At 44.3% G+C, this 22,709-nt stretch overlaps 1 protein-coding gene and 1 long non-coding RNA gene across 4 annotated transcripts in view; one reads left to right on the top strand and one right to left on the bottom strand.

Annotated features, from left to right (window-relative positions):
* The window catches only part of CLSTN2 (calsyntenin 2), a 742,362-nt gene that overhangs the window by 550,739 nt on the left and 168,914 nt on the right, over positions 1-22,709 (top strand). For both annotated transcript variants that reach the window (XM_070375497.1, XM_070375500.1), the window contains exons 3-5: positions 4,719-4,914; positions 6,277-6,485; positions 14,420-14,569. In XM_070375497.1, the coding sequence (XP_070231598.1) occupies positions 4,719-4,914; positions 6,277-6,485; positions 14,420-14,569 (555 nt within the window). The remainder of the gene's footprint in view (positions 1-4,718; positions 4,915-6,276; positions 6,486-14,419; positions 14,570-22,709) is intronic.
* Positions 7,419-22,709, bottom strand: part of LOC138988878 (uncharacterized) — a 30,802-nt gene continuing 15,511 nt past the window's right edge. Inside the window, exons 3-6 of one of the 2 annotated variants that reach the window (XR_011465103.1) lie at positions 13,463-13,593; positions 11,261-11,402; positions 8,967-9,374; positions 7,419-8,371 (exon numbers count right to left, since the gene is read on the bottom strand). This is a non-coding gene — a long non-coding RNA (uncharacterized lncRNA). Of the gene's footprint in view, positions 8,372-8,966; positions 9,375-11,260; positions 11,403-12,086; positions 12,473-13,462; positions 13,594-22,709 lie in introns of those variants that run through there. The other variant, XR_011465104.1, reaches the window with a different exon arrangement.

Below are 22,709 nucleotides of genomic sequence, written 5' to 3'. Positions count from 1 at the left end.
CGCCCAGGAAAGCAGATTGGAAAGCAAGATTTTAAAAGTGATATTTTCTATATGGAAGCCATTAGGTCTGATCTTTTAAATACATCATCCTCCTACTACTGTGCTTTATTAGTAATAACAAATTCTGGTGACAGGCCTCACAAAAGATCAAGACAGCCCAATGTGTCACTCACAGAGGTTGGGAACTGCAATTTTAAATATGCTTCTTCCTCAGGACTCTGTCTCAGCACATTCCTGTCTTTCAGTCTCTCTTTCAACTTGCTGTGTTTTTAATTTGCTATTTGATGTGATTCTAAGTAAAGAAAAATTAAAATTTTCAATTATTAGCATAATTTCTACCATTTATCTTTATACTATGCAATGGCAGTTTCAAATGCAAATAGAAGAGCAGTTAACTGCTATGCATCATCTCCGAAAATTACAGAATTTGCATGTCCTGGCTCAGGTATGCATGCGTATTTTATTCTTCACCAGAGCAGTGTAAATGCTACACAAGCAATACTCAACTGTTTTCATTTCACTTCTTCATATGCATATATTCTACCAATATTCTGTCACCTTTGGCTTGCTGGTATAAGGATGGTATAAAAAGAAAAGGAATAATGGGTGGTTTTATCTTTATCTCTCTGTCATCCTTTTCAGCCTAAGTGATTGGCTACTACAGGGAGGAATATAGTAACAGAGGATATGACAGGGTTCTTTGGTCACTTGTCTTCATTCTGTGTTCATTTTCATTTAAACAGAAAGGGTAGCCTCATGGAGTTATCAGCTCCCTGCCTAGTGGATTACTCAGTTGTAGACGTCACATGCTCACCTTGCTCTCGCTGAGGTTCCTGAATCTCCTTCTCCACATCATGGGTCCACTAGAATACTCTGCTCATGGCATATCCTGACCACTAGATACGAATGCGGAGCACTGAATAGGGAGCACCTCCATTGCTTAAGAAAGACTCCTTTGTTCCATCAGATTTCATTTACAAAACCCAAGTTCAAAGATAACATTATTAAGAATTTCAGTGTGGCAGCAGCAGAGATTTCAACCATGCTTAGGGCCCTCTTGAGCACATGGCCCCTGAGTGCCTCTCCGGTTGCAAATCCATGAAGCTGGCCCTGCCCCATTGCCTCTACTCCTGCCACACGGGTCTCTGCAGTCCCTCATCCCTTCCTGCTGAAGGGCACTCCCATGTGTTACCCCCCCTGCTTGAAACTCAGTTTACTCTCCTGTGGCCTGAGTGTCTCCCTTTTTCTCTTCCTGTGATCTCAGCTCAGCCATCACATCTATCTTAGACCTCCCTGCCCAGTCTCCCCAGGTCAGGACTCTTAGCACCTCCTTCAATGCACATATCACCATCACCATCCTTCCTGACAGCAGGTGATTATACAATTCCTTAACTTCCTCCTACACTGGACTGCTATCACCCCAGGACTGGGTGGGGTTTGATCATCACTATTTCATCAGTGCTGGGAGCATAGTTCCTAACAAATATTTATGAGATGGATGAATGGGTGAATAAATGAATGAATGTTTGCAGCCAGAACACAAGAGTCAGATGAAGAGGTGGGATCAATGAGGGTGATGTATTTCACTAGGGTGAATTCTAGTTTTTGTTCAAAGGAGGCTGAGTCCCATCTCAGTCTGAGCTGGTGCAGACTAGGTGAGCATGGCATAGCCCTTGTGAACTTCACTGTCTCTTCTAGGAGGTAATGAGGACTTGAGGATTGGGTATCTTTATGCCCTAAGGGAGGGATCCCCAACCTCTGGGCCACAGACCAGTTGCCTCTTGTCAGATCAGTGGTGACATTGAATTAGAAATGGGGTGCACAATAAATGTAATGACTTGAATCATCCTGAAACCATCCCCCTGACATCCCCAATCTGTGGAAAAATCATCTTCCACGAAATCAATTCCTGGTACCAAAAGCATTGGGGACCACTGCCTTAAGGTATCCAAGCTGTTTTCTTTGTGTCTCCAGGTCCAGCAGTTACTCAAAAAATACTGGCTCTGTGGAGTTGAATTGAGCTGCATTTAGTTCCATGAAAATATGTGGCCCTGAGGTTTACTTTTCTCAGCCTCCCCTGTGTCTGGATCTCCCCTTCCTCCTTTGCCTTTTCCTCCTTCCTCTCCTTTCTTCTGGTTCAGGATTTCTGAGCCTTGAGGACTACTCTAGATGAGATCGAGTGTCTCTAACAGAGAATTGCCCTCATTCACGTTCAGTTTAATTGGACTTTTCAAAGAGAAAGGATCCAATGAGTCTTAGAATTGTGGCAATAGTTGGGAACTTCAGAGAATACCCTAGAACTAATCTGGGCACATTTACTGCTAGTATTCCCGTAACTGGCATTCATCTTGAGATAGAATCTCAAGGCAGGCATGTCAGAAGTCCATCTCTTCAAGCCCAGCCAATTCAGAGCAGAAATGAAACTTGAGGGTGGGATGAAACCCCTTTTCCCACCTTGAAGGCTGTAGACCTAGTCTTGTCCAAGAGGCAGTGCAGTGACAGAAAGGGAAGCAACCTTCTTGTTAGAGCCTGGCCCACAAACTGTCTGTCTTGTTCATTATTCCATGACTACATTTGAGAAATGGCCAGGAGGGAATGTAGTGAAAATGGAGTGTTCATAATGAAATTGAGGATCGATGAAATAATAAAAAACAAAAGCCTAAAGGTAAAATTGGTATTGATTGGCCATCTCAGAAAACATTGTTAGTAAGAGATCAGCGCATGCTTCCTGTATGTAAAATGGGGGCTTTCTCTCCTGAGTGAGGCTTGAACAGGGTTTTAGAATGTTACCAGAAGCAATTCCTGCAGTGGTCCTCTGAGAAGGCTGCTTGGAGATGGTGCAGTGAAGCAGAAAGGGTGTGGAGTTAGGACTCAGCCATATCTGGGGTTTATACCAACTTTCACTCTGTGACCTTGAGCAAGCAATAACTTCTCTGATCCTTTTTGTTGTTAATTTGTACTAATTGGTATAAAATGTCTGCCTTGCAGGTTTATTGGGATGATTAAAGCAGATCACCTGGGTGGGGGTACAAAGCTGGATGCCTGGGCAGAGCAGACATGCAATCATGTTATCCCTTCTTCTCATGGTGTCTGTTCTTTGGAGCAGCTGGGCAGGTGCCTGGTCACTCTGAATGTGAGGACCCCATTAAAATATATACAATAGGCACCTCACCCTGGTCCCAGCAGTGCAGCTGGGACAATGTCAGACCAGGATTGGGGCATGCCAGGTAGATGCTCTCCCTGCAACATCATCTCCTGGTGCTGTTACTGATGACACAGTTGAAACCCAGCGAGTCAACATAATTTGACTAAATCAGCTAGAAAGTAGCAAACCTGGAACATGACTCAGGCCCTTGGGCTCAAGCCTACATTTTATTCACCAGCAGCCTGGACCCCTTGATGCCCATGTCACATGATGCTCACCCAGCTCTTTGCACTATGAATGGTCCTTCTGGATATCTACATATTGTCTCCCCAACAAGTCTATAAGTTCCCTCAACACAGGAAGAGAATGTGTCTCAAACCTTTAGTACTTTCCAGAACACTTACTACAGGGCTCAGAGTCAGGGTTCAAGAAGTCAATATTTGCCAGTTGAGGTAAAGAAGATATTTTCATTGCTTTATCGTTTTAATGCAGAGAAAAAGGTATAATAACACATGAACCCAGCTGGGGGAGAGAAATGCATTCATTTTACAGCATAGTCAATTCTTTAAGAAGGTGGTTTCTCAGGCTCCATGGGAATTCTGAAATTCACATAGACTCACCTCCACTGTTTGGAGAGAAGATGGCAAGCTCAGAGTGGTGTCCGTCCCAGTCCCCACAGAGAAGTAGTGGGTGAGAGACGTGAAGGGGGTTGCAGGAATGTGGGGTGCTTAAACCAGGAGTAAAGGGCAGAGCAGAGCAGTGCTGCTCACACCGACTGAGCAAACAGGTCACCTGGGGACCCTAATTAAGTTAGCAGAGGCAAACTGTTGTATATAGGATAGATTAAAAAAACAAGGTCCTACTATAGCACAGGGAATGATATTCAATATCCTGTGATAAACTGTAATGCAGAAGAATATAAAAAAGAATGTATATACATATATACGTGTGTATAACTAAGTCACTTGGCTATACAGCAGAAATTAACACAATATTATAACTCAACTATACTTAAAAAAAAAAGATATAATGGACATACTAAAAAAAATAAAAATAAAAAAGATGTAGCTCCTAACTCAAGAGGTCCAGGGTCCAGGTCCTAGGAGCCTGTAATTCTAACAAGCTCCCCAGGGATGCCCAGGTCACTGCTTCACAGAGCACACTTTCAAGAATCGAGGATGTTGTCACAGAACAAAAGACAGTGAAAGCTTTGGCCTTTTTCTCCTTTCCTCTGTAGTCATTTGTCTTTTGACTGTGGTCAAATTCCTTAATCTCATTCTGGGCAGAGGGCAGGCGAGAAACCTGCCAGGAAAACTGGCAAACTGGGATGAACAGCCAGCTCCCCTGCGTGATGACCGCCCTCCCCACCCCCTTGCTTTTTTGCCAGCTGCACTGGATGGGGGACATTCCAGTGTTACCACTGGCTCCCTAAAGGCTGCTTCCAGCTTGACAATTATCTGCATGGAGGGAAATGGCCTAGGGCTTTTGGGTTTGCAAGTCTGGTCCAGTCGAAGCTCTGTGTGCAGTCTGGCTGTTCTTAAGACGCTTTCTGTCTCCTTCTGTCCTCCTGCAGGAGAAATCTGTGCATTCAAGATACATGGCCAGGAGTTGCCCTTTGAGGCTGTGGTACTCAACAAGACATCTGGAGAAGGCCGGCTCCGTGCCAAGAGCCCCATTGACTGTGAGCTGCAGAAGGAGTACACGTTCATCATCCAGGCCTATGACTGTGGCACAGGGCCCCGGGAGACAGCCTGGAAGAAATCTCACAAGTGAGTGACCTGATGGAGCTCCCTGCTGCCCTCCCCTGCCTGACTGTCTGTTTCGATACGCATGCGTATCACTCCTTGAAGCTCCAGCCTGCCAGACCGCTGGCTAGGTCCACAGGCCCCTGCAGGCATCAGCATGGGTCACTTTCTACCCCTCTGCTTCACGTGCAGATACTCTGACTTTACTATCAGGACTGAGGTCAGTTGTCACTTCCTCTAGGAAGCTTTCCATGATCCAACCCATCCCTGCAGAATGAGTTGGAACCTTTCCCTGGATTTCTGCCAGGCCGTATGCTTCTGTCAGTCAGCGCCTTTCATTTAGGGGTTATAGAGTGTAAAAGTGGTAGTCGCTCAGTTGTGTCCAACTCTTTGCAACCCCGTGGACTGTAGCCCACCAGGCTCCTCTGTCCATGAAATTCTCCAGGCAAGAATACTGGAGTGCATTGCTATTTCATTCTCCAGGATATCTTCCTGACCCAGGGATTGAACCCTGGCCTCCTGCATTACAGGCAGATTCTTTACCATCTGAGCCACCAAGGAAGCCTCATTTGGGGTTATAACTCTCTCAAATTGGGTCAGAGTAAGAGTGGCTCAATACTTTGGCCACCTGATGCGAAGAACTGACTCATTGGAAAAGACCCTGATTCTGGGAAAGATTGATGGCAGGAGGAGAAGGGGACAATAGGGGATGAGATGGTTGGATGGCATCACCGACTTGATGAACATGAGTCTGAGCAAGACATGGGAGTTGGTGATGGACAGGGAAGCCTCACGTGCTACAGTCCATGGGGTCACAAAGAGTCGGATGCGACTGAACTGACCTGAACTGAAGGGTGGCTCAATGAATGGACAAATGAGCCAGAGAGATGCAGGGATTCCTAACCTCCAGGATCTAATGCCTGGTGATCTGAGGTGGAGCTGATGTAATAATAATAGAAATAAAGTGCACAATAAGTGTAATGTGATTGAATCATCTTGAAACCATCCCCTCCCCACCCCGATGGACCCACCCCCCGGTCCATGGAAAAACTATCTCCCACGAAATTGGTCCCTGGTGCCAAAAAGCTTGGAGACCACTGAATTCTAGAGGAAATGCATTGCCTAAAGCTGGGTAACAAGGAAGGTCAAAGAAGCTGGGTGGGGGGTCTCTCTCTGGGGTGAATTCATCTCAAAGGATTGGGGCAGGACAGGCAGAGGCATCTCAGTGGACGGGGGGACAGGGCCCTCAGACAACAGCCAACCCAGTTGTCATGATTTCTCCACTCTCGTGGCCTTGGGGCCTGAATCAGTGCCCATGGGAAGTGCAGGAGTCTGGTGGAATTCTTTCATTACTGGCCTCTCTTCCTTTCCTGTGTGTTGTCCTAGGGCCGTGGTCCATATCCAGGTGAAGGACGTCAATGAGTTTGCTCCCACCTTCAAAGAGCCGGCCTACAAGGCTATCGTGACGGAGGGCAAGATCTATGACAGCATCCTGCAAGTGGAGGCCATCGATGAAGACTGCTCCCCCCAGTACAGCCAGATTTGCAACTATGAAATCGTCACGACTGATGTGCCTTTTGCCATCGACAGGAATGGTGAGTGTCCTTAGAGAACCCCAGTGGATGGGAGCAGGGAACAGCTCCACCCCCCACCCCTCTGAAAGGTCAAGTTCAGGCTCTGAATGTACTTGGCCAAGTGATGCCTCCCTGCCACCCCTGATCTAGGCTCTGTACCCAGAACTTGGGTACATTCCCTGCACTAGAAGGGATGACTTCACATAATTGGCAGCCCAGTCAGGTCTAAAGTAAAAGTGTTAGTCACTCAGTTGTGTCTGACTCTTTGCGACCCAATGGACTGTAGCCTGCCAGGCTCCTCTATCCATGGAATTCTCCAGGTAAGAGTACTGGAGTGGGTTCCCATTCCCTTCTCCAAAACACCCCAAGATCCCTTGTAAACCTCTTTAGTGAAGAGTCTATAGAACTCATGATGCTGTGTATCTGGATGCCGAAGACAGGTTGGTTTTCTGGTAGAATTTTCCTGCTGTCATTCAAGCGTGAGCCATACCATCAACTCAGCCACATCTTAGTTTCCTGTATAACAAACTGTAACATCACTTCTGCACCAAAACCGTCTGTTCCCAAAGAGACGCTAAAAGAACAGGTGGAGATTTTGGAAACACCTTCTAAGCTGTAGATTTTCTAAACTATAGGAATCTTTAAAGCTCTTGCCAATTTTGTTTGGTTTTTGATTTATTTCTTAATTTTTATTATAGTTGCTTTACAATGTTGTGTTAGTTTCTGCTGTACAGCAAAGTGAGTCCCCTGCACATGTACGTATATCCCCTCTTTTTTGGATTTCCTTCCCATTTAGGTCAGAGCATTGAGTAGAGTTCCCTGTGCTATACATAGGCTCTAATGAGTTATCTGTTTTACACATAGTGGTGTATATATGTCAATCCCAATCTCCCAGTTCATCCCACCCTCCCTTCCCCTCTTGGTATCCATACACTTGTTCTCTGCATTTGTGCCTCTATTTCTGTTTTGCAAATGGTTCATCTGTGTCATTTTTCCAGGTTCCACATATATGAATTAATATGCAGTATTTGTTTTTCTCTTTCTGACTTGCTTCACTCTGTATAACAGTCTCTAGGTCCATCCATGTCTTTGCAAACAGCACAGTTCCATCACTTTTGTGGTTGAGTAATATTCCATTGTATATATGTGCCACATCATCTTTATCCATTCTTGCCAATGTTCTTTTAGAATTTCTCCCCTAATTGGAATGAGGAATGAAAGACCTGTCCCACTATACCCCAATCTCAAACTAAACTTAGAAAGCCATTTGGATATTTCCCCATCAGCATTATTTTTAAAACTCATTCCAGTATAAACACCAAAAGCAGAGGCCCAGGCAGCTCAGCCCATTTCAACTCTCAATAATTTGATATTAATCAAATGATAATTATTTGCCAACTACGTTGTTTCATTATTAGCATGAGTGTGTGGTCATATGTATATTATCCTTATTTTATTTTAAACAAGATTTAACTGCTCAAAGACGTAAACTTTGTATAACCTGAGGTTCATCCACTCTGTCAATGTTTATTAAGTGCCAGGCACAGTCTGGAAACTGGGAATAGAGAGAGAAGGGAAGTCATAGCATAAGCGGGCCTGTCCACATGGAGCTTACCATCTAGCAAAATTAAAAAAAAAAAAAAAAACTAGAAAGGCAGCATCAAGGATGAAGGTGGTGCACAAAGTGTGCCCTGAACCAGACCCAGGGGTGGGCAGTGACTCAGCCATGAGCCTCCTGGTAGCCAGTGCCTAGAGGGAAATACCATCAGTCACCTGCTTGCAAATCTTCAGCGCTTCCCAGGCTTCCTGATGTTGAGACCAGGGAGAAACATACCCTGTAACAGAGTGCTCTGCATCCTGGGAATTGTTACAGATTCCCTCATCCTTGGCATCCAGGAGTTTATCATCTGTCTCAAAAGATGAAACCAATATTCATAAAGCAGATAACGTGATAATAGAGACATTTCCTTATAAGATGCTCAAACACATGGCGAGTGTCAGTCACACACCTGGGCATCACTCACTAGAGGTTAATTCTGTGGGACACAAAATCAGTGCATGAGGAAGTAAAGGAGAAAATACTGTACTGTAATTAAAGTTTGGCTCAGGATTAAGAAGCAGGTAATTTCATTTGTAGAGCCTGCCAGAACTGCTCTGGATAGCTTTTCCTACAAGGCCCTGTGACGTAGCTGATCTGTCCCCACCACACACACACACACAGGCACTCACACCCCACTGTATAAAATATAGAGTAATGCTTTGTATTTTTCCGGTCTCCAATGGTCAGCTGTGAAGTCTATGACTCTGAGAGCTCTGGAACTGGGGGAGTGACAAGTCCTTGCTATAGAGCTGGACTGGATGGGGGGAGGGCATCCAGAACTAGTGGTCAAACTGCCCTTGGCCTCCTGCCTTAGTTCTGGAGAGCCACAGCCCTGGGAGAGAGGAGATGCTAATTCCTTTATCAGAGGGTAAACTGCCCCAGCCATGAAGATAATTACTCACCTTGATGAGCCATTTTACTAACATATGCCAATTTATTTCCCTGGCTGTCTCATTAAAAGTGAGTAATGGTCCTTCGCCAGGCCTCTGCCTCCAACGTTGGTTTACAGCCTGAGATGTAGAGGAGAGCGGGCACTCCCAGGGATTGTGGGCCCTTGACGGCAAGGTTTACAAAAGCAGTTCTCCAGTAATGAAGACAGGACCTCAGGGCAGACACAGAAGCAGCTCCCATTCTAATGAGCTTTCCAGTTGGCCCTTATCCATCACTTCTCCCAGCGACCTTCCCAGCTCCTTGAAGAAGTTCTTCGCATGCACATTAGAAAAAGTACTGCTGAGTTGGGGTCCACTCATTCAGGCCCCAGGCCTTTAGGGAGATTGGCTCCAGGGCCCTTCCACCTGCCATACTCTTTGCTTGTGGGGGAAAGAAGGGAAACAGGGCATCAGGGAGGATAGATGACATGGAAGTGATTTGACCTGTCTGAACGCAAGAATCAACCTCTTCACCAGGGGTCCTTGGCCTCCCTTACCTTGAATTCCTCCCCTGAGATATCATGGCGGTAGCAGTGAGGCCTCGAGGAGAGGCAGTGCCTGTGGATGAAGTTAACAGGGTACCCGGCATAGAGTGTTCCATTCATGACACCATGATTATCAGATACTTGCCTGGGTGACTAGGACATGAAGGTTACTCACTCCCCATGGATTTTCAAGCTGAAATTATGAGCATGTAACTAAGTTTGTGGCATTGCCACCTCTTGGGATATTCTGGATCCATTTCAGATGGCTTCCAGTCCCCTGTATCTTTCTAGCACTTGGCTAGTCTCTCTCAGATTGCTAGGTTGTAGATCCTCACTTTCGTTGAACTGATGGAAAAACTGATTCCTAAAGAGTAAAGAGTTGGCAGAGTGGGGACTGGAGCCAGGTCCCCTGAATGTTTATCCCAAAGCTTTTTCACCAGTGATATTACCACTGTCCTCAGTGATATTTGACAGGAATGTATGACAATGGTATTTAAGTTCAAAAATACAAAGTTTCGTCTTAATCCTCTGCCCACCACTGTGAGAGAGAGGGAAAGAAGGAGATCCTTGATGAATTACTTAAACTCGATGTCAGATTTTCATTGTAAAATGGGAATTAAATACTGTGCCTAAGGGACTTCCCTGGTGGTCTACTTATTAAGAATCAGCCTTCCAGTGCCAGAGACACGGTTCAATCCCTGCTCAGGGAACTAAGATCCCACATATTGTGGGGCAGCTAATCCTGCATAGTGCAACTGGAGAAGCCCACATTAGCCACAAATAGAGAAAACCCGAGCACCACAGTGAAGACCCAGTGCAGCTGAAATAGACAAATAAATAAATACTGTGCCTGTGTGAGAGGGCGGATCTCACAAGGCACTCCTCAGACTGTCGGCACAGAGCAAGCACTCAACCAGGAGTGGGGATGACCGCACAGGGAGGTGCGGGGGCTCACCGGGACACCCGCCTCCATTCAGCAGGCTTTCATACCCTCCAAGCAGTGGTTGGTTTCACACAGCCTCTGCTGAGCCCTCCGCAGGCTGCCCTGGAGAGTCAGGGCCCTTGGCTACCTAAGAGTGAGGTGTGAGCCCGAGTCTGCTTATCTCCAAGTACGTGAACATACTTCCCTTCCACCTGAATAGAAGAGGAACTGCTCGCCCCTGGTGGGAAACTGGGCAGCATAGAACAGTATGAAGAAGTCACTTTTGTAATCCCACCAAAGAGAACTACCACTGACATTTTGCTAGCACTTTTTCCATGAAGTTTTGAAACAAAAGTAAGGCCACACTTTCCCTTTTTCACTTATCATTTAATTGTATAGATTTTTTCCATCCGTAAAACAGTTCATAATTAATACTTTACTGTAAAGAGCAGTCCATCTAAGCAGAGATTCAGGCTTAGCTTGTCTCCTGATGATTGGGCATCCAGTTTCTTTACTCTTTTTCAATGTTTTAATAATAAATAATGCTTAGATGAACATATTTGTTGGTTTGCAATTTGTATCATTTTCCTGGAGTCAGTTTTTAGATGTGAAATGACTTGGCCAAAAGGTATGAGCAGTTGCAAAGTGACCAACCTATGTGGCTTTCCAAAACGGCTGCTCCAATTTAAATTCCGGCAGAAGGAGGGTGTAGGTCAATGCACTTGTCTCATTGCATCCACCGCCCCAGCTGAGTTTTCAAAAAATACTTTCACTGTGACACATGGTAGATACTGATAGTTCTTTGAGAGTTAGCTTCCCAGGCTCATTTGGAACAGAGAAATACAGAGATCAGTGCTCACCTGGGGTAGCTGTGGACTCAAGTCTCCTGAGAAGATGCCACTAGGAGAAATCATTAACCAGTTGGGAGAATAACAACAATTGTCACAAAAGCAAAAGTGGCGGGGTCCAGCCCCGGCTGATCCAGGGTAGTCGAAGGAGAGACTGTGTAGGTGAAGATAAGGAAACAATTGCTTAATTAAATGTTAATTAAGGATATAAAGAGTAATAGAATGAGGATAGCTCAGTGAGGAAATACAGTGGAGAAAAGAGGCTGAATAATTCAGCCAGAAGGTAAGAGAAAGAACGACATGGTGAGACCAAGTTTAGGTGAACAAGGCCCGCACTTTATTTTCCAAAGTAGTTTTTATACCTTAAGTTATGCGTAAAGGATAATGGGGGAAGGGGTAGAGTCATGCAGCAAGCCAGGCTTTCTTCCTGCAAACTTATCATATGCAAAAGCTTAGGTGATTTGCATCATCTTCTGGCCCGGAGGCCTGTTAACATTTTAAGACCCTTTCTTCAGAAAACTTATTTTTCTCTAAAGGTGATAAGTCAAGCGCCACCCTCCAAAAGCATTAGATAAAGTTGCATTCGTACAGAGCAAAGGTGTGGTGGGCTATAACAAGAAAAAGAATTAACTCAAGGGTCCCAGGTTACAAACATTAAAGCTACTATTTACACCAATTATATTAATCAATACACTGCCAGGGACACAGCAGGTAAGGGATATGGAAACTTAGCAGCAAACATTGGCCCAACAAGTGAAAATCCCTTCACCAATACAATTTCTAATCAATCTTTTAACTGCTCAAAGGAATCTGTATTTAGACAGTTTAGAACATCTCCTGCCTCTCACAGTTGGGAGGCTCTGAACAATCACATGTGGCCAGAAAAACCTATTCAGGCAGGCTAGAGGATTTCCAAAGGAGTTTGTAGGTTGAAACACTGTCACACCCAGGAATTATTAACTGGAGCTGTAAGCTAACTCTTTTTTCAGAGAGAGGTAGTGGGGGACAGCCCCCCGTAAAGTCAGAGGTGTAGGTGAAAGCACAAAGCAGAAAGTAGGCAGACTCTGGTTTTGGGGGTAGATGGGGGACTCCTGAGGCTCGATCCCGCCTTTGTGTGTGCCGAGCCTCCTTCCTCATGACCTTTGTCATGGGCGGAGTTCCTCACGCTGGCTCCTGGCAGTGATAGAATTCCAGTTGAGCTATTCCAGATCCTGAAAGATGATGCTGTGGAAAGTGCTGCACTCAATATGCAATATGCAATATGCACTCAATATGCAATATGCCGGCTCCCGTCACAAAAGGATGGTTTTTTGTGATCTTTAAAAAAAATGTTTTTTAAAGTGTGACTTAGCCAAATACAACCCTTCCCCCACAACCATCAGCAACATTATTATACTCTCATGTTTACCTAATGCTCCAAATCCTATCCTCTGAAACCCATTCTCCCTTGTGTGAAACTGGTGGTGGTGGAGAAAGCAAGTTAGTTTCTCAGACAGTTTCATTAAGACTTCTTACTCAAGTGGAGCTGTGGTAAATTGAGCCAAAGATTGCGGTCTTGAGTGTTTCTTTTTCTCCCACAATCAATAGTGTTGCTCTGCTGAATGTCACACGGCCTGTAAACCCTGAGCCTTCCCCTTCTACGAGGTGTATCTTTTGAGAGCCATTTAACTTTAGAGAAAGAGAAAGATAAAACTTTTTGTTCAAAATTCAATTTGATATTGCTGAAGCATATTCTCATGGTCCTATTACAGCGCTTCCACCTGGCAGAAGGACTCCCTTGTGATGGCTATAACCATGAACTAGTTTGTTAACAGAAGCCACAGAGAATATTACCAACCCCACACTGAGCCCTTTCACACATGCGCGGGGCCCCGAGCTGAGACTGAAATATATAGCTGAGTCACACAGTCATAGACAACAGACTAGTAGTTGCCAGGGGGAGGGGGTGTGGGGGAGGGAAGGACTGGGAGTTCCGGATGAGCAGATGCAAACTAGTACATGTAGGGTGGATTAACAACACGGTCCTAGTGTACAGCACGGGGAACTATATTCAATATCCTGTGATAAGCCAAAATGGAAAAGAACATGCAAAAGAATATGTATGTATAACCGAGTCACTTTGCTGTACGGCAGAAATTCACACAACATTGCAAATCAACTATACTTTAATAATTTTAAAAAAAAATTCAACAAAGCTGCACAGAAATTGTATACCTGAGTCAGTGATTCCATGTTTGTGTATTTGCTTGTCGATTTGTTTTTTAATTTCCATCTTCTTGATTTTGCTTCTAGCAAAGGATGATGATATCATTTGAGTTCTAATTTGCTGTCAACTCTAATTTTCACTGGAAAAGAAAAGCCAGAATGAAATTATTCTTCTGAAAGGAAGACTTTAATCTTGGAATCAAACAGTTAAAATAATTAAATGCACATCAGGCCTTGATTCATTTTTGAAACCAAAATTGTATTTCAGCAAAAATAGTCAAATAAAAGTTTGCTCATTAATTGTCAAATATTTCTGAACCATTGTATCAAACCCACAGGAACAAAAACACACAAATGGCTCAGAAACAATATCTGATCTCTCTTGGAGAAGAAAAATGTCTTTGCCACCGGGGCAAGGAATCTATTATTCTGTGTCGCTTTCAGAAGAGAGGTCACACGTCTTCTCTTATTGATTTTACTTCTTATTTGGTAGCAAAATAATGTGAGAAGAGGCAGTGCATGTTCCTGGCGAAGAGCCCAGATGTTAAAAAAAAATACATGTTGAGAAGTTTCTGAATTCCATCTTTTTCCCAGAGATTTCCTGTAACGTGAGCACACAACACCCTGTATCAGGGACATAGCCACATGGGCGCAGTTTAGGGTGGTATTCTGACAACCCCGTACTTAATACAACCACTTGGATTCCAGACGTGTGCACAGAATTCCCTGCCAGTTCTGTCCCACAGCTGGAGTGGCTCCAGCCAGCTGTTCCTAGGACTCTGCCACTAAGGATCAAGCAGGCCACATGTGGAAGCCACGCTCCCTACGTGCCCTAGCTTTTATAAAGAGATAAGAAAAGGGGACATTTTATTCTGGTGAAGGCTGGAGGAGGGCAGAAGGGATTTTGAAGAACTGCAACTTGGTTCACTTGATCTGAAATTATTTTCAATGTCCCTGTGTCCTCAGGCAACGTCAGAAACACGGAGAAGCTGAGCTATGACAAGCAGCACCAGTATGAGATCCTGGTAACCGCCTATGACTGTGGACAGAAGCCCGCAGCCCAGGACACCCTGGTGCAGGTGGACGTGAAGCCAGTTTGCAAGCCTGGCTGGCAAGGTGGGCCTGCTCTTGTCAGACTTGTCGGCTGAAGGCAGCTGGGCCGTGTGTCTCGGAGGGGCTGCACCTGCCTTCTGATCATCACAATGTATCACTAGAGGAGTTTGTAAAGCACAGGCACTCTGCTGTGAGAAATGGAGTAGCCTATTTGTTCTCACAACTCCTGGGTGATATATTGCCCCCACTGTACAGCTCAGAATGTCCAAGGCAACTCATCTAACTCATGTGCCCAGTTTGTCCAGGGTGCCCTTTCTCAAGTCTTATGACATCTTCCAATCAATAGTAATTATCCCACAGTGCTCAGGAGAAAGTGCCGAAAAGCCTACATGCTGCTAGTGCGTTTCAAGTTTTGATCATTGCTCAGCACCTGGGGAAGGTTGTGTGTTCCTTGGGCTTGCACGGAGGGCATACAGGCAGAGGTTGGAGAGCCAGAATACAGCCTCTGCGTTAGCAGGTTTCTAAACTATTGGCTCTGACAGTGGAGAAACAATGGCCTTAGATGGATGTGGATTTTTGTTTACCTCTTTTAGGATGCAAAGATAGAAGGTTCAGCTTACTCTTAGGTGATGGAGATATAGCAATGAACTAAGGAGAAATAAGCTTCCCTAGTGGCTCAGACGGTAAAGCGTCTGTCTGCAATGCAGGAGACCTGGGTTTGATCCCTGGGTTGGGAAGATCCCCTGGAGAAGGAAATGGCAGCCCACTCCAGTATTCTTGCCTGGAAAACCCCATGGACCTCGGAGCCCGGTAGGCTACCGTCCATGGGATCACAAAGAGTCGGACACGACTGAGCGACTTCACTTTCACTTTCACTTTCAAGGAGAAATAAGGATGCGAAGGCCAGTGCAGAGAAGGAGCTCACAGAGGACTGAACAGTGTATGGGGTAACAAGAGTTCTAGTGGTAACATCAGTAGTTCTGCTGGCTGGGCAGGGATGCTGGAGTCATCTCTGTGCTGCCATTTGCTTGCTGCTGCTGCTGCTGCAGCTTCTGCTTACTGATAACTCATGGTGTTCCGTGGACTTCTCTGCCTCATGGCCTTTGTCTGTTGCCTTCCCTTCATATGTCTTTAAAGCCCCTGTTAAAGCTTTCATTGTTCAGCTTCCTGGTCCCATCGGTTAGTCAGTTCAGTCACTCAGTCATGTCTGACTCTTTGCAACCTCATGGACTGCAGCACACCAGGCTTCCCTGTCCATCACCATCTCCCGGAGCTTACTCAAACGTCACCGTCCATCGAGTCAGTGATGCCATCCAACCATCTCATCCTCTGTCAGCCTCTTCTCCTCCCACTTTCAATCTTTCCCAGCATCAGGGTCTTTTGCAATGAGTCAGTTCTTGACATCAAGTGGCCAGAGTATTGGAGTTTCAGCTTCAGTATCAGTAATTCCAATGAATATTCAGGACTGATTTCCTTTAGGATGGACTAGTTGGATCTCCTTTCAGTCCAAGGGAAACTAAAGAGTCTTCTCCAACACCACAGTTCAAAAGCATTAATTCTTCTGTGCACAGCTTTCTTTATAGTTCAACTTTCACATACATACATGACTACTGGAAAAACCATAGCTTTAACTAGACGGATTTTTGTCACTAAAGTAATAGCTCTGCATTTTAATATGCTGTCTAGGTTGGTCATAGCTTTTCTTCCAAGGAACAAGCGCCTTTTAATTCCATGGCTGCAGTCACCATCTGCAGTGATTTTGGAGTCTAAGAATATAAAGTATCTCACTGTTTCCATTATTTCCCCATCTACTTGCCATGGAGTGATGGGACCAGATGCCATGATCTTAGTTTTCTGAATGTTGAGTTTAAGCCAACTTTTTCACTTTCCTCTTTCACTTTCATGAAGAGGCTTTTCAGTTCCTCTTCACTTTCTGCCATAAGGGTGGTATCATCTGCATATCTGAGGTTACTGATATTTCTCCTGGCAATCTTGATTCCAGCTTGTGCTTTATCCAGCCTGGCATTTCACATGATGTACTAAATCAAATCCCTTATGATTATACAGTGGAAATGAGGAATAGATTTAACGGCCTAGATCTGATACATAGAGTGCCTGGTGAACTATGGATGAAGCTTTGTGACATTGTATAGGAGACAGGGATCAAGACCATCCCCATGGAAAAGAAATGCAAAAAAGCAAAATGGCTGTCTGGGGAGGCCTTACAAATAACTGTGAAAAGAAGAGAAGCGAAAAGCAAAGGAAAAAAGGAAAGATATAAACATCTGAATGCAGAGTTCCAAAGAATATCTAGAAGAGAAAAGAAAGCCTTCCTCAGCAATCAATGCAAAGAAATAGAGGAAAACAACAGAATGGGAAAGACTAGGGATCTCTTCAAGAAAATTAGAGGTACCAAGGGAACATTCCATGCAAAGATGGGCTCGATAAAGGACAGAAATGGTATGGACCTAACAGAAGCAGAAGATATTAAAAGAGGTGGCAAGAATACACAGAAGAACTGTACAAAAAAGATCTTCATGACCCAGATAATCACGATGGTGTGATCACTGACCTAGAGCCAGACATCCTGGAATGTGAAGTCAAGTGGGCCTTAGAAAGCATCACTACGAACAAAGCTAGTGGAGGTGATGGAATTCCAGTTGAGCTATTTCAAAATCTGAAAGATGATGCTGTGAAAGTGCTGCACTCAATATGCCAGCAAATTTGGAAAACTCAGCAGTGGCCACAGGACTGGAAAAAGTCAGTTTTCACTCCAATCCCAAAGAAAGGCAATGCCAAAGAATGCTCAAACTACCCCACAGTTGCACTCATCTCACACACTAGTAAAGTAATGCTCAAAATTCTCCAAGCCAGGCTTCAGCAATACGTGAATGGTGAACTTCCTGATGTTCAAGCTGGTTTTGGAAAAGCCAGAGGAACCAGAGATCAAATTGCCAATATCCACTGGATCATGGAAAAAGCAAGAGAGTTCCAGAAAAACATCTATTTCTGCTTTATTCACTATGCCAAAGCCTTTGACTGTGTGGATCACAATAAACTGTGGAAAATTCTGAAAGGGATAGGAATACCAGACCACCTGACCTGCCTCCTGAGGAATCTGTATGCAGGTCAGGAAGCAACAGTTAGAACTAGACATGGAACAACAGACTGGTTCCAAATAGGAAAAGGAGTATGTCAAGGCTGTATATTATCACCCTGTTTATTTAACTTATATGCAGAGTACATCATGAGAAACGCTGGACTGGAATAAACACAAGCTGGAATCAACATTGCCGGGAGAAATATCAGTAGCCTCAAATATGCAGATGACACCACCCTTGTGGCAGAAAATGAAGAGGAACTAAAAAGCCTCTTGATGAAAGTGAAAGTGGAGAGTGAAAAAGTTGGCTTAGGGCTCAACATTCAGAAAACGAAGATCATGGCATCCGGTCCCATCACTTCATGGGAAATAGATGGAGAAACAGTGGAAACAGTGTCAGACTTTATTTTTTTGGGCTCCCAAATCACTGCAGATGGTGACTGCAGCCATAAAATTAAAAGACGCTTACTCCTTGGAAGGAAAGTTATGTCCAACCTAGATAGCATATTCAAAAGAAGAGACATTACTTTGTCAACAAAGGTCCGTCTCGTCAAGGCTATGGTTTTTCCAGTGGTCACGTATGGATGTGAGAGTTGGACTGTGAAGAAGGCTGAGTGCTGAAGAATTGATGCTTTTGAACTGTGGTGTTGGAGAAGACTCTTGAGAGTCCCTTGGACTGCAAGGAGATCCAACCAGTCCATTCTGAAGGAGATCAGCCCTGGGATTTCTTTGGAGGGAATGATGCTGAAGCTGAAACTCCAGTACTTTGGCCACCTCATGCAAAGAGTTGACTCATTGGAAAAGACTCTGATGCTGGGAGGGATTGGGGCAGGAGGAGAAGGGGACGACAGAGGATGAGATGGCTGGATGGCATCACTGACTCGATGGACACGAGTCTGAGTGAACTCCGGGAGTTGGTGATGGACAGGGAGGCCTGGCGTGCTGCGATTCATGCGGTCACAAAGAGTCGGACACAATTGAGTGACTGAACTGAACTGAACTCTGCATATAAGTTAAATAAGAAGGGTGACAATATACAGCCTTGACGTACTCCTTTCCCAATTTGGAACCAGTCTGTTGTTCCATGTCCAGTTCTAACTGTTGCTTCTTGACCTGCATACAGATTTCTCAGGAGGCAGGTCAGGTGGTCTGGTATTCCCATCTCTTTAAGAATTTTCCACAGTTTGTTGTGATGCACACAGTCAAAGGCTTTGGTGTAGTCAATAAAGCAGAAGTAGATGTTTTCTGGAATTCTCTTGCTTTTTTGATGATCCAGTGGATGTTAGCAATTTGATCTCTGGTTCCTCTGCCTTTTAGAAATCCAGCTTGAACATGAAGAAGTTCACAGTTCACATACTATAGAAGCCTGGCTTGGAGAATTTTGAGCATTACTTTACTAGTGTGTGAGATGAGTGCAATTGTGCATTAGTTTGAACATTCTTTGGCATTGCCTTTCTTTGGGATTGGAATGAAAACTGACCTTTTCCAGTCCTGTGGCCACTGCTGAGTTTTCCATATTTGCTGGCATATTGAGTGCAGCACTTTCACAGCATCATCTTTTAATATGTGAAATAGCTCAACTGGAATTCCATCACCTCCTCTATCTTTGTTCATACTGATGCTTCCTAAGGCCCACTTGACTTCACATTCCAGTTTGTCTGGCGGTAGGTGAGTGATCACACCATCGTGGTTACCTGGGTCATGAAGATCTTTTTTGTATCAGTTTGGTTTGGTTCAGTCTCTCAGTTGTGTCCGACTCTTTGTGACCCCATGAATCACAGCACACCTGGCCTCCCTGTCCATCACCAACTCCCGGAGTTCACTCAGACTCACGTCCATCAAGTCAATGATACCATCCAGCGATCTCATCCTCTGTCATCCCTTTCTCCTCCTGCCCCCAATCCCTCCCAGCATCACAGTCTTTTCCAATGAGTCAACTCTTCACATGAGGTGGCCAAAGTACTGGCTAATGCTTTCAGCTTTAGCATCATTCCTTCCAAAGAAATCCCAGGGCTGATCTCCTTCAGAATGGACTGGGTGGATCTCCTTGCAGTCCAAGGGACTCTCAAGAGTCTCCCCCCAACACCACAGTTCAAAAGCATCAATTCTTCAGCACTCAGCCTTCTTCACAGTCCAACTCTCACATACATGACCACAGGAAAAACCATAGCCTTGACTAGACAACCTTTGTTTACAAAGTAATGTCTCTGCTTTTCAATATGCTATCTAGGTTGATCATAACTTTCCTTCCAAGGAGTAAGTGTCTTTTAATCTCATGGCTGCAATCACTATCTGCAGTGATTTTGGAGCCCCAAAATATAAAGTCTGACACTGTTACCACTGTTTCCCCATCTATTTGCCATGAAGTGATGGGCCCAGATGCCATGATCTTCATTTTCTGCATGTTGAGTTTTAAGCCAACTTTTTCACTCTCCACTTTCACTTTCATCAAGAGACTTTTCAGTTCCTCTTCATTTTCTGCCATAAGGGTGGTGGCACCTGCATATCTGAGGTGATTGATATTTCTCCCAGCAATCTTAATTCCAGCTTGTGCTTCTTCCAGCCCAACGTTTCTCATGATGTACTCTGCATATAAAGTTAAATAAGGAGGATGACAATATACAGCCTTGACGTACTCCTTTTCCTTTTTTGTATAGTTCTATGTATTCTTGCCTCCTTTCCTTAACATCTTCTGTTTCTGTTAGATCCGTGCCATTTCTGTCCTTTATTGTGCCCATCTTTGCATGAAATGTTCCCTTGATAGCCCTATTTTCTTGAAGAGATCTCTAGTCTTTCCCTTTCTATTATTTTCCTCTATTTCTTTGCACTGATCACTGAGGAAGGCTTTCTTAACTCTCCTTGCTATTCTTTGGAACTCTGCATTCAAATGGATATAACTTTCCTTTCGTCCCTTGCATTTAGCTTCTCTTCTTTTCTCAGCTATTTGTAAGGCCTTCTCAAACAACCATTTTGCCTTTTTGTGTTTCTTTTTCTTGGGGATGGTCTTGATCACTGCTTCCTGTACAATGTCACGAACCTCTGTCCATAGTTCTTCAGGCACACAGTCTATCAGATCTAATCCGTTAAATCTATTTGTCACTTCCACTCTGTAATGGTAAGGGATTTGATTTAGGTCATACCTGAATGGTCTAGTGGTTTTCCCTACTTTCTTCAATTTAAGTCTGAATTTTGCAATAAGGAGTTCATGATCTGAGCCACAGTCACTATATCCACAGTAGATAGGATACTGAAAGATGAACTCCCCAGGTCGGTAGGTGCCCAATATGCTATGGGAGATCAGTGGAGAAATAACTCACAGAAGAATGGAGACAGAGCCAAAGCAAAAACAACACCCAATTGTGGATGTGACTGGTGATGGAAGTAATGTCTAATGCTGTGAAGAGCAGTACTGCATAGGAATCTGAAATGTTAGGTCCGTGAATCAAGGCAAATTGGAAGTGGTCAAACAGGAGATGGCAAGAGTGAACATCAACATTTTAGGAATCAGTGAACTAAAATGGACTGGAATGGGTGAATTTAACTAGATCACCATTATATCTACTACTGTGGGCAAGAATCCCTTAGAAGAAATCAAGTAGCCTTCATAGTCAACAAAAGAGTCTGAAATGCAGTACTTGGATACAATCTCAAAAATGACAGAATGAGCTCTGTTCATTTCCAAGGCAAACCATTCAATATCACAGTAATCTAAGTCTATGCCCCAACCAGTAATACTAAAGAAGCTGAAGTCCAATGGATCTATGAAGACCTATAAGACCCATAGAACTAACACCCAAAACAGATGTCCTTTTCATTATCAGATCAGATTAGATCAGTCACTCAGTCATGTCCGACTCTTTGCGACCTCATGAATCACAGCACACCAGGCCTCCCTGTCCATCACCAACTCCCAGAGTTCACTCAGACTCACGTCCATCGAGTCAGTGATGCCATCCGGCCATCTCATCCTCTGTCGTCCCCTTCTCCTCCTGCCTCCAATCCCTCCCAGCATCACAGTCTTTTCCAATGAGTCAACTCTTCGCATCAGGTGGCCAAAGTACTGGAGTTTCAGCTTTAGCATCATTCCTTCCAAAGAAATCCCAGGGCTGATCTCCTTCAGAATGGACTGGTTGGATCTCCTTGCAGTCCAAGGGACTCTCAAGAGTCTTCTCCAACACCACAGTTCAAAAGCATCAATTCTTCGGTGCTCAGCCTTCTTCACAGTCCAACTCTCACATCCATACATGACCACAGGAAAAACCATAGCCTTAACTAGACGGACCTTTGTTGGCAAAGTAATGTCTCTGCTTTTGAATATGCTATCTAGGTTGGTCATAACTTTCCTTCCAAGGAGTAAGCGTCTTTTAATTTCATGGCTGCAGTCACCATCTGTAGTGATTTTGGAGCCCAGAAAAATAAAGTCTGACACTGTTTCCACTGTTTCCCCATCTATTTCCCATGAAGTGGTGGGACCAGATACCATGATCTTCGTTTTCTGAATGTTGAGCCCTAAGCCAACTTTTTCACTCTCCACTTTCACTTTCATCAAGAGGCTTTTGAGTTCCTCTTCACTTTCTGCCAGAAGGGTGTTGTCATCTGCATATCTGAGGTGATTGATATTTCTCCCAGCAATCTTGATTCCAGCTTGTGTTGCTTCCAGTCCAGCATTTCTCATGATGTACTTACTCTGCATATAAGTTAAATAAACAGGGTGACAATATACAGCCTTGACAAACTCCTTTTCCTATTTGGAACCCAGTCTGTTGTTCCATGTCCAGTTCTAACTGTTGCTTCCTGACCTGCATACAAATTTCTCAAGAGGCAGGTCAGGTGGTCTGGTATTCCCATCTCTTTCAGAATTTTCCACGGTTTATTGTGATCCACACAGTCAAAGGCTTTGACATAGTCAATAAAGCAGAAATAGATGTTTTTCTGGAACTCTCTTGCTTTTTCTATGATCCAGCAGATGTTGGCAATTAGATCTCTGGTTCCTCTGGCTTTTCTAAAGCCAGCTTGAACATCAGGAAGTTCACGGTTTACATATTGCTGAAGTCTGGCTTGGAGAATTTTGAGCATTACTTTACTAGTGTGTGAGATGAGTGC

Source organism: Bos mutus, chromosome 1, assembly GCF_027580195.1.
Source record: "Bos mutus isolate GX-2022 chromosome 1, NWIPB_WYAK_1.1, whole genome shotgun sequence".
In the NCBI taxonomy this organism is placed as follows: Eukaryota; Metazoa; Chordata; class Mammalia; order Artiodactyla; family Bovidae; genus Bos; species Bos mutus.
Note: the sequence above shows the minus strand (reverse complement) of the source record. Positions and strands in the feature narration are given on the sequence as shown.